At 36.9% G+C, this 12876-nt stretch overlaps 1 protein-coding gene across 1 annotated transcript in view; it reads right to left on the reverse strand.

Moving 5' to 3' along the window:
• Positions 1-4919: 4919 nt before the first annotated feature.
• SLC38A11 (solute carrier family 38 member 11) overlaps positions 4920-12876 on the reverse strand; it is a 44864-nt gene continuing 36907 nt past the window's right edge. The window contains exons 11-12 of the mRNA XM_037143094.2: positions 12424-12555; positions 4920-5252 (exon numbers count right to left, since the gene is read on the reverse strand). Coding sequence (XP_036998989.2) covers positions 4962-5252; positions 12424-12555 — 423 coding nt within the window. The 3' untranslated portion in view covers positions 4920-4961. The remainder of the gene's footprint in view (positions 5253-12423; positions 12556-12876) is intronic.

Consider the following 12876-nt stretch of genomic DNA (forward strand, 5'->3'; position numbering starts at 1 on the left):
TTATATATTTGTTGGCTGTTTCTTATATGTGCCCTGACTGGAATAGAACACACAACTTTGGTGTATGAGGACAATGCTCTAACCGACTGAGCTACTTGGCCAGGGTGGGGATGATTACAAATCCTTAAAAGAGCCTATGTAAGTGGTGTGGTTAATTATTTTCCCACCACAGTCAGTGAAGCATTTATGAGTACCCTAGCTCATGGTCACCAGCTGGTCCATGCTTGAGCCACTCTCTGCACACCGGATGATTGGGTTCTGCCAGGGGCCAGCTCTCCTGAAACGCAGACCAGCGCTGCTTTCCTGAGAAAAGTGCAGCACACAGATCAAAGGGGGCCTGCTCCTGTCTGATATGGGAGGGACCCCCAAACACCAAAATCTATTTATAAAAATTTGTATATTTATTATGTTTATATGTTTAAGCTTCAGCTACCTTCAAAGTACTCTCCTATGGAGACAATTTTTCCACAGCCCAAGACAGTTTTTGAACTTGTAGATGTTGATACCTTTTAGTGCTTCTGCTGTTTTTTGTCTCACCCATTCCACATCAGCAAAACATTTTTGAGAACTTTTTTCACCCCAGGAGACAAAAAAAGCTACTTGGGGTGAGATTGGTTGGATAGGGAAGGTGGGGCATGGGAGTCATGCCGTTTTTGGTCAAGAACTGCTGAACACTCAGCACAGTGTGGGCAGGTGTGCTCGTAAATCACCCACTGTGAAATGGGCAAATGTGTTGAAGGAGTCTTCAAAAAAAATTGACTGAAGCCAAATGTAGCCTCTCACAACAACGCCAGCTGGTACACTGACACAGATGAGTTCCTAGAACACTCACCTAGCCGGGGGAAATGTGTACAACAAGGGATCTGCCCTCCAGAAGATTATTCTGTTTTTTTTTTTTTTTTCAGGTCCTCCCTTGTAAATTAATTTTTAACTAAGTAGCTTAGTGAAGTAATGACTGCAGGAGAGAAGTAATCAAAACTTTCTTAGCTGGATAACCTGGATTTCAGAGACTTTTAAGAAAAACAAAAGGCAACGATTAATGCTTTACAGTGTTGTAAAAAGTCAGAAGCAAGGTAGTCTACCTGTTCTGATGTTTGAAGATGGTTCGAGTGGAGTTGAGATTAAAGATCCCATTATACATGGTGTGGGCAGGGACCCAATTTATATTATACAGATTCAATTCAATCTATATCCTTAAAGAAAATGTATTATTAGATGTTTACATTCGTGTGTAAAGATCTTATTCCTTCCCCTCTTTTTAAAATTAAGAATTTAATTTTCTTAATTAAATTAAGTTCTTCTTCAAATGCAGAAGAACTTAAAAAACTGGTTTAAAAACCTTAAGTTGCTTTGTTAAGGGCAAGAATTAGTAGGGAAGGAATGGGTTTCACTGGAAATCTAATTAAACTGAAGCATAAAATAGACTGAGGGTTTCTTGAAGTTCTGAATGTTAGTAAAATAAAGAAACAAATATTTTTGCAAAATAGATGTGGATTTCTAAGATTTATTTTATTGTAACTTAAAAGATTTTGGCAATTCATGTAGCTAACAACTGCATCCAAGGTATTCTTGTTCTCCAGATGATTTGGGGCAAAAAACAAAAACAAAAACAAAACATAAAAACAGAATAAATATTTGCTAGGCATTAATGTAGCACTCACTTCCTACCCGGAGCTTTTGACTTACTTGAAGAGTCAAGGTTATTATCTCTGAAGCAATACTGAAAGTACCAGATAATAGACGGGTAAGTGCTAAATTACGTTATCCTTGACGCGCTTCTCTTCGTACATTCTTGGAAATCTCATCTCTCATGATTTTATCTAATAACTAAGTAGGTCAGTGTTTCTCAATCTTGAGTAATGTAGTGCTAGGCAGTTGAAAAAAATTTTTCTTACATTCCCTCAGTATGGAATGAAAGAATTTCTATTGTTATTTTACCAAAATATGTATTGATTTAAAAATAGGCATAAATCACTTAACCTTATGATTCTTGAACAACTACAGAAACAAATCTACAAATTAAATACAGAAAGTCTACATAAGCAATAGAACTTACATTAATTTAGTGGCAGGGTGATGTTTTATGAAAGCAAATTCACCCACCACTCAAAGCCTGAGCACGATTCTTCCTGCTAAGGCACTGCTTCCTTGGCTTTCAAAAGGCCTTTCTTACTATGTGAGATACAGGATGACTCAGCTTTTCCCACTAGATTCAAACTGTTGTGAAACTATCCTTTATCTACTTCCTGTGGGATGTTTTTGGCCTGTGATTTGTACGAACACATCATGTGTGTAGAAACTGTGCTTGTGATACTGTCTCAGTATTTGGCAGTAATTAATATGCTATGGATTATCAGTGCGATTAAAATACAAATGAAAAGGTGAGAAATAAAATCTTGGGTGATAATTCATATAAGGTAGCTACCCAGATGGTACCAAATTCTCTTGTTACTTTTAAAAGATAGTCATAAAATGGTGCCAAGTAGGTATTGGTAATAGTGAGGGATCTTTATTAAGTATATGATTGTCTAACCACTATGCTGTGTACCTGCAATTAATATAAAATGATACCAAATGTAAGTTATAATTGAAAAAAATATTAAAAAAATAAAAGATCCCTTGGCCAGTGTGGCTCAGTTGGTTGGAGCATCTTCCCATAGTTCAAAAGGTCACAGGTTTGATTCCCCATCAGGGCACATACCCAGGTTGTGGGTTCAATCCGAGTTGGGGCATGTTCGAGAAGGCAATCAATCACTGGTTCTCTTTCATATTGATGTCTCTATTTATCTGTGTTTTTCTCTCTCTCTCTTTCTTTCTCTCTCTCTAAAAGCAAGGAAAAAATGTCCCCAGGTAAGGATAAAAAATAAATTTAAGAAAACTTAAAAAAATAAAAGATTGTCATAGGTATGAAGACATGAAATACTCATGATGAGATACAAGGTTTGTCCAGAAGGTATCCAGCCATGTAATAAGAGAAACAGACATTTATTGAAGAAGACACAAGATACAAGAAACATTGTACATAGGACAATGACACTTCAGTCCTCTTCAAAGTAGGAGCCTGAGGACCTCGCACAGTTCTCCCAGTTGCCATCAGCTGCCTCATCTTATTTTCCTGAATCTCACTGATTCTCTTCCCTCTCAAAGGTGATTTTAGTTTTGGGAAAAGCCAGAAGTCACAGGGCACCAAATCTGGTCTGTTATGCGGTCTGAGTCACTTGAGAGTTATTTAATGTTTCACAAAAAAACTCTGCACGAGATGATCATGATGCATGATCAGGCACACTGTAATGACGAAGCTGCCAATCACCAGTTGCCCATAGCCGTGGCCTTCTAAATCATTTGAATAGTTTCTGCAGAGGAATGTTCAAGTTTAACACAAAATCTGATGCAGATTAGTTGCTCTACTCACTCAGTCATTTTGAATTCGATGGCCACACAGTACACATGCTCACTTGAGGGCACCTACTGCCCCCACTGACTAGTACAGTGAAGTTGTCATTGCTCACACACGCGCATTCCAGTCCACTTTCCTTGGCTGCCAGGTTATGTCAATGTCATGCAAACTGTTCTGATTATATTAACAATGGTTGGACTTTTTCCAGACAGATCTTGTATAAGAAGTCCTAGTTAAAAACTGAGGTCAGCTGTGGTGGGCACAGCTGTGTGTACCAGATTCCCTACAAGGAAGCACGTGGTGTTCCAGTGACCAGCAGAGAGCCACCAGCTCTCAGTTCCTTTATGGTTTGCTCGGCTGCAAAGAACTGCTTAACCCAAAGGCACTTCCTTTCACTGCCTATATGAGCCCACCTTTATGGACTCATATAGGCAGTGATGTTAATACTGTGCTCTTGGTCCTGAGGAGGGACAATTCTGATGAGCCAGGTGTGCTCCAGCTGCCCTGTGGACTTGGCTAAGGCTTTTTTTGGCCTGTACTGCAGTTCCACTTTGCCCCCCTAATCCTGCTTTCCTCCTCTCCTAGGAGGCATTATCCCCAATGAATACTTGCATGCCAACCCCATGTTAGTGTCTGCTTATGGAGAATCCAGTGGACAAAAGCTCCCATGAATTTCTCTGAGGACCCCCCTGAAGGAGTAAGGATGTCTCTTCTGCAGCTCTGATTGTTGTTGCAAGCTTCTTTTCTGAAAGTTCGGCTTGCAGTTGGGTACTCCTGCCAGCGTTTTGAATTCCACAGGTCCAAAGCTGATGCAACATGATCTGTTGGACTCTTTCCTCAGAATAACTTGTGAGTTTTCCAGTCCTGCTTTATAATTTATTTAATGGCGCTACCATTATATTCTCAAAGGATCAAAAGTTTGGAGGTAATTTCAAACTTTTGAAATTTCAATTCCTCACACATCTTGCTCTGTAAATCCAGTGTATTATTCATACTCTTAACATGGCAAAGAATTGACTCATTTCTCCAGGGATTCACTTGTGTCTATACTAGGGATGCGGGTGAAATTGTAAAGGAGAGCTTCAGTTCACTTTTGGAATATTTGCATTCTTTAATAGTTTCCCTTCTCTTCCCTTTTATTCCATAGACTTTAAAGCATAAAAACCAGGTTGTTTTTTTTCTCCTGAAGGGCACGTATACAAAACTCTAAACCCCAAACATCCACTTATTTGAAAGCAGAATATGTTGGCTCACATATTAAATAAAAGAACAATGCTTTGAGAGGATGACAGCAAATGTCCCAGGCTTCACTTTCCTTTTGCAATTAAGATTAGTGCAGTAGTCGGTAAAATGAAATATTTATTTTGCCCCAGCTTAAGATAAAATAAATTCAATTTTCGATTTCTCTTTACTTTTTGTAATGAACTAAAAACAAAGAAAGCCAAGTCTTAATAAATGCCAAAGTAATAATTTTATAATAAAGACACTAAAACATGTGTGTGAATGGTATTGTGTGGTTTAAAAGTCTATGAAAATGTACATACTTTAAAAATCAGTCAACTCATTAAAAGATACTAGTGTTTACAATCGAAAGTTGAGTTGTGAGTTGACTCTGAGCAACTGAGATGTTTGTGAGAGAGAAGTTGTCAGGAAAGCAGTAGAACATTTCCTGCCCATGTGTGCAGTCTTGACGATTTGTCACGGCCATGACAAACCCGACCACCATCACCACGGCCCCGATGGGAAGCATGACACAGGACATAATCTTATCAGAGTGCGTCCTCGGTTCCTCAGAAAGTTTCAGATAACATGCTGACGGAATGATAAAAATTAGTGGAGCCGCACAGAGCACACCCTGCGTAGTGAAATGAGAAACAAGATAATGTTATCGGCTGGAACATTCCTTGGACAATTTTTAAAAACATTTATGAACTCTATTTGTCATTGCTCATGTTAAAAGTTGTATGGGATTGGTTAACTCAATCAAAGGAAAAAACATTCCAAAAAAACTTAGGAATAGTTTTTGTTTTTTTTTTTACTGATGGCATATTTACAAATGAGAAAAGTAAAGTAAGAGTAAAAAAACATATAACAGAGTATAATACACTAGACTAGAAAGAATAATCAGAATATAATACAGAAAACAAAAAAGATGGTAAGACTGACCTCTGGCAAACTCCTGACATTTTCTACACTTTCAGTGACATCATATTACCTTACACTCCTCATTTCAAATTTCTGTGTTTTCCACTATGCTGTTCGATCTAAGAGGTCTATTTGTCATTGTGGATAAGAGGGAACTATTTGGAGATATATAGGGCAGATTGTCTTTTATTTTCACCTGAGTTTGTATGAAAGTAGGTGCTTGTCTATACGAGAAGGAAAATTATAACCCAAGGGCACTCAACATAAAAATCACATTTCTATATCATCTTTCAGATAAAACTGAACACATTAATTATCCTAGAAAATTGACAGCAGAACTAAATGGCTGTGACTCATTCACACTCTCTCACAGTAGTTTATGGGTAAATCCAACCTAAGGAGAAATGTCAGATTGAAAATTATGAGTAGGGTCATCTATCATAAAAATACCAAGAGGTTTTTACTTCAAAGGGAAAGAAATTTTTCCCTTGAGGAGGCCAAATTTTCACTAGAATGTTTGCAAACAAAATAATGTTAAAATTTAAAGCATTTTAGGTACTAGATTTTTCTAATTATAGTAAATGTGAATTGTACAATATATTAAAAATATAACAGACATTAATAAAATATAATTGTATGACAAGCAATATTTTTCTTAAGCCATAAAACACAAGGGTTTCCTATGACATACACTTGATAGCAAATGTGATACTGGTTTAAAATTAAAAGCAAGCTTTTCATAAAAATGTACATTATGCTATATTTGAAAAAGTTATGAAATTTGTAAATATATAGAAACATAGAAAGAAGAGTATAATGAAATCCTTATACATCTATCAGCTATGGTTTGAAAACCTTTTGACACATTATGTTGGTAATTAAAATTTTTCTTTTTAAAAAAGTTTTGAAAGCCTTTTGACACAACTTTGGTAATTTGTAAAAACACATAAAACTGATTTTGAAGTTGGATGATGTAAAAGAACATTTTAGGCCTTAAAAATAGTTTTAAAGACAACATTTACTAAAATTACTGGCTTTTATGATAAGTAGCATCCTCATCATACCAGAACTGTTACAACTATGATTCCAAGAATGTATTTTAAATTTTTTTTACAAAAACAGCAAATGTACAGCCCTGGCTGGTGTAGCTCAGTGGATTGAGCACGGGCCTGCGAACCAGACAATCGCGGTTCGATTCCCAGTTAGGGCACATGCCTGGGTTGCAGACCAGTTCCCTGCAGGCCAGTTCCCAGCAGGGGACACATGAAAGGCAACCATACATTGATGTTTCTCTCCCTCTCTCCTTCCAAAGATAAAAAAAAAAAACAGCAAATGTACAGAACAGTAAATGATTATTAAGAAAGACACATGATAAAATCAGCCAGGCAGTATCTAAAAATTTGGGGAAGAATAGGACTGGCCACACTTCATGGAAAAGATTTCTATAGTCAGAAATATAAGAATGAGAAGCTACTAGGAGGTACCGAGCATATTCTAATTTAAAATATATAGACAATGTAATTTTGCCATTCATAGCACCTGAGTAAAAATGAATATCCACAAAGGTACATAAGTATAAAGGATTAGTTTTCATATGACCATAATTAGATGTATTATGGATCCCTTGAACTTTGTCATAACACTTGAAACTGACCTTGTTTTCTAAATTAGGAGAAAACCTGGATGACTCAACCTGTGTTAATAATAATTATTACTCTTTAAGGTCCTGAAAATAATTTTTGAAAACGTTAAAAAGGTAATTAAAACACAAACATATATGAGTGTGTATAATATGTGTTTATGGGGCAAGTCTTTTCCTTTTATAGGAACAAACTATAATTCATCTGGAGTGTGGGATACAAAAGTGCTGTAAGGATGAAAACTGCCACCAGCTACAAAGCATTTGGGGATGGTTCCAAACCTAACTTGCTGGGCAGTACAAAGCAATGGGTGTTCTGTTTATATTATAATTCTTAAAAACTGAGAAAGTAGCAATTAGTGGGAAAATTATAGAGCTGATGTTTGTATTGAAAGAAGTCCCGTTGGGTGTCTTGTAGATAGCAGTTACTTCTTAATATTTGAAAGCTTAGTCTTGCTAGAGGTTGCTATTAGGACCCAACATCAAGTGTAAAATTATAGAACAGTTCCATCTACTGTATTTTATATAAAGAAGCCAGCTTACTTGATCTGTTTAATGTAGCCATGCTTGAGAATATACTACTGGCCTTGGAATACTTCATGAAATGGCTTGACAGGACAGAAACACCATAATAGTTTATTAAAAAGACAAAATATAGCCTTATTTAGAAAGCCGGAAGAGCACTCTCCTTTTATAATAACAATATTGATGCCAGAGCATTTTGCAGGGAAAAGCAGAAGGTGTTAAAGATTTTTACTGACAGCATAGATTCGAAAAGTATCTGAATTCTCCTACCTGAATGGATACCTCTCAAATGAGGCAAGAGGCTGAAAACAAAATAAAAGAATGCTTATACCTCCTTTAAATCTCTACTTTGTAGTCAATCTGGACTCATGAAATGCATTCCTGTTCTTTGAAAAGAAACTTGAGCTCTGGAGGGCTTTGGCAGCTTGGACCATGGCTTGCTCAGTCTGATGACTGCGTCCCTACATGAGCTCTCACTTGGTAATGGCTTGCTTTTTCCCTGCCACTGTGAGCTGCACACAGTGCTTGTTGGGCTGGTTACTCTGGCCACAGGCACCAGCTGCTTCATCTTTTCTCTTTCTGTTGCTGCAAGTCGAAACCCACAGGGTCCAATTAACACAGATGCCTCTTTTCTCTAATAGCAACGCTGGTGTGAGATGCTACCAAGAATGGGACATAATTTATTTTATTTGCTTCGAAAATGAATCCTCTAACATCAAGGTTGCATTTGTTTTGGAAAACTACATAATTGTTTACTGCCATGAAAACAGTGAAATAAGAGGGAAATGAAATTCTAAATGGTGTTTTGCATTTTATTAAATAACTAACATAATCCTGAGTAATGTATCCTATATTTTTTATTACACTAAGTAACAGTATTTTCCTAACTTCGCAAATTGAAGGTCTGAATCTATTATGCATCTCATCTGTGAAGATCATTATTCTTAGTGGAGATTCAGGAGCCACAACAGAAAAGAATTCCTAAAGTGCTATAATTATTAACTAAGATAAAATCATTAGTTAAGATTATTTGTTTAGATAAAAAAACTTCTAGTTTTATTTTATTTCATCTCATGGTATTTGTTTTAACCCATTATTAAAGTCTATCCATATATATTATGGATTACTTTACAGGTGAACACAATGCATAGATTTTTAACTTAGAAGTGAGTAGAGAAGTGAACATACTTATTTTACACAATGTAAAGCCTACACCTAGGAAACCTCAGGCTAGCACAAGGATTAAAAATGTGGGCTATAGGGTTCAAAAGCCTGTGTCCAAATCTTGATTCTGCCACCTGCAACTAGTGTGACCCTATCTAATCACTTTGTGCCTCGGTTCTTCATCTGTAAAATTAAGGCAGATTAAGGAAGATAATGTATGCCAACCCCCTGGTATAGACTAAATACTCAATACATGTTACCTCACATAGTTGTTCTGAACTAAAATACAGCTTTAGTTGCGTTTAAAGTGTTGCACGATCCAGCCTGCATTAGTTACTGACAAGTGATGCTTGATGTGGCTCTATGAGACATGACAAACACCCACACCAAAGGGAGCTGAATAAAGACCTTCATATGTTATTGTGCATACCAGAAGACTTTTGATTGGGAAAATATGTGCTCAGGTAGTCTGAAAGAGAAAGGAGATCCTAGATTTTATTAAGCTACAAAGTACTTTAAAACTAGTGTGATCATCTTGGATTATTAGACCACAACAGACAATTTAGCACTCCTTTTTAATTGTTTTTTATGACTGTCTACATACACGAGTTTCTAAAAACCTAAGGAGCTACAGTCATATATTAAATTTTTAAAACTAGTCCCCTACAGCCAGCTCAGATCTTGACTTTATAACAGATATTTGCCAAATATTATTCTCTGATTATAATATCAGAATTCTGTCTTAACCACAGAAAATTTTCAACTCTTAGTGGGGTAAATAATAACTTGGGATTTCATTTGTAAAAGTCAACATTAGTGCAGTAGAGAATATTTAATAGATTACATGCTTGTAATTTTGTTGTTCAAGTGTCAGGGAGGTTATCAATGAGCAGAAACTAATGGTCACATTTACAAAAATAGCACATTCCTGAAGAATAAACAATAAGTGTATGGTTTGGTGAACTTGAAGGGAATAAAAAATTGTTAGGCTGTCAAGAAGTGGTGAGTGGTCAGGCAGTTGATAAACATATTTTCTTTCATATCAAAATCCTACAATATTAAAAAAGACATGTGAACTCAAGTGAGACATTTCACAAAATAAGAAATAACAGAGCTGTGTGGAGGGTTGGGGGGAAGGCAGAAAACTGTACTTGAACAACAATAAAATTCAAAGTAGTTAATAAAAAAGAAATAATAGAGCTCTCAATTATTATATTGATCATCTTCTCGGCATACTTCAAGGATTACTATTACTGTCAACACCAACAGTTTTTTGTAATGCCCTATTTCCTGGTGCTGCACTAAAGAATGTCCCCTGTCCAGGAGCATTTGTATAAATAGTTCCTGCACTTGGTGCCGAGGGGCAATCACCAGTGAAGTAATTTGAGCACTGTGTTCTTAGCACTCTGCCCGATACCGTGGAGGATGGAGATAGCAGTGAAGTTCATTCTCATCTTCAAAGAGCTTATAATTTGGTAAAAAAGAAAACTTATGGAGAGTCTAAACAGTACATGATGCAAGATAATACATAAATCCAGTTAGTACATTAAAGTAACACTCATCCATTTACATAGATGAAGGTTGGAACATGAAATGATTTTGAGTAAAGCTACTAGGCTTTGGCCTATGCAAAACTAGGAAGTAGGTACAAGGTACCTTTTATTTTGTCCATCTCCCATGAGCTTCATTCCATTGTTGGTGGAGTAGATAGTTGCCCAGCCCTATGCGGTTTGGGAAGCTGTCTTCTCCCTGCTTTCTATATACTCTGCTACAAGAAAATCCCTAATAGTGTGTTCCTGACTGAACCTTTCACTGCTTTTGTCTGGAACTTCAAATCCAAGTGGAATCTGGAAGGAACAGTGTCATGGGCACTGACAATACCTTCACCTATCTCTCACCTCTCAATGGAGTGAGTAAATGATGATGTGGGATTTCACCTGTAAAAGTCAGCTCTCCATGGTTCCTGAGTAATAAATTCTGTGATTCTGAGACATTATATATGCCTCAGCAAATGGCATCATTATCCTAGTTCTACAAAGTAGAACCAAGGAGTTTCTCTGTCTTCCCAGTGGAATCTGTCACCAAGAAATGTCAATCTTTTCTCAAAATGTCTTTTGGGAATTTGTCTACATCACTCTGTCTTCTTTATCACCTATAGAGCAGATGAACTTGCATGTTGATTTGTGAAACTGTAAGCTTCATGAAAGCATGGACCCTTTCTGATTCCCTCCCATTATTGTATCTCTATTGTGTGGCACATAGTGATTATTCAGTATATATCTGCTCAATGAATAAATGAGTTAGAAGTTGCACTGGACCTTAAATCTCTGTAAGATTTGGACAGAAATGAAAAGAAAATAATAATTATATGAAATAATAAACATAAGCCAAAGAATAAAATAACTAATTGACTTACTCATAGGCCAAAACTAAGAGTGTCTAGAAATGAGTGTAGGTTTTGAGTGAATGGTAAATAACTTCCCATAGAAGGCATGGAGTCAGATTATAGAGGCAACAGAGCTTATGCTTGCTCCAGTAGGAAAGCGGAGATTGTTAAGCAGGATAGTGAAAAACTGGAAGGAAAAACTAAGTATGTGTTAGTAGAAGCAAAAGAGCCAGTATTAATTCAGTTGTGATATAATGAGAACATAGATTTGGAAGGTAGCAGTAGAGATTACAAGGGAAATTTCTAGAGAGAGAAAAAAGATTTTAAAGGAAAAGAACATGGGCCATTCTAAGTGAACGCGGGGTGTGGATATCACTCTCTTCATTCCCATATTTTAATGAATCTCTCTAGACTATTTTTACTTGGCAAGAAAATTCCAAGCCCTGGCTGGTGTAGCTCAGTGGATTGAGCACGGGCCTGTGAACCAGACAATCGCGGTTCGATTCCCAGTCAGGGCACATACCGGGTTGCAGGCCAGTTCCCTGCAGGCTAGTTCCCGGCAGGGGATGCACAAAAGGCAACCATACATTGATGTTTCTCTCCCTCTCTCCTTCCCTTCCCCTCTAAAGGTAAATAAATAAAATCTTTAAAAAAAAAAAAAGAAAAGAAAATTCCAGATGCATTAATTTATAGTTATGTTTAGTAATATCTATGTATTACAGAAAATGAAAATGAAAAAGTGCTCTGAATCAGGGTATCTCAACCCCAGCACTTTTGACATTTCGGATTGGATAATTCTTTGTCATGGGGCCTGTCCTGAGCATTGTGGGATGTTTAGCAGGATCCCTTGCCTCTACCCACTAGATGCCAGTAGCAACTGCCTACCCAGCTGTGACAGTCAAAAATGTCTCTCAACATTGCTAACAGTCCCATGGAAAAAGAGAGAAAAAAGTTCCCCCATTGGAGAACCACTGTTCGAAAAGTATATAGTCCCATACAGTGCATAATGCCATCGTTATAAACAGTTACTATAACATAACAAGCATATGTTAAATCATCTTCAGAAAGTGACACCTTTTTAAAGGAAAATGCATCTTATGTTAAATGCAAACACCATTTTTAAAGTGATGTTTAGAATGGGAGAAGTAAAATTTTAAATGCACTTACATTGAGTTCTAAAACAATTCCAAGACAATCAATCAGCAATGACACGAGCGTGGCTGTGGTAATGATAACCACTGTTATGATTATGTGGAAAACTGGTGAAAGGTTCCCACCAAAAAACACATTGGCAACTACCTGTCAAATAAATAGATTATTTAATGGAGTCTACTATGCTAAGTGAAATAAGTCAGTCAATGAAAGACAGATACCATATGCTTTCACTTATAAGTGGAATCTAATGAACAAGACAAACTAACGACTAAAATAGAATTAGAGGCAACAGGGAACGTGGAAGAGACTGACAGCTGCAAGAGTGGGGAGAGAAGGGGGAGACTGGTTGAAAGAAGGTGAAGAGACTAGTCAAAGAACATATATACACAACCCATGGACATGGACAACAGTGTGGGGACTGACTGTGGGAATGGGGGGAGGGTTGGGTAGAGGGGTACAAAATTG

Source organism: Artibeus jamaicensis, unplaced genomic scaffold (assembly GCF_021234435.1).
Source record: "Artibeus jamaicensis isolate MK-2021 breed Jamaican fruit bat unplaced genomic scaffold, CSHL_Jam_final contig_391, whole genome shotgun sequence".
NCBI lineage: Eukaryota > Metazoa > Chordata > Mammalia > Chiroptera > Phyllostomidae > Artibeus > Artibeus jamaicensis.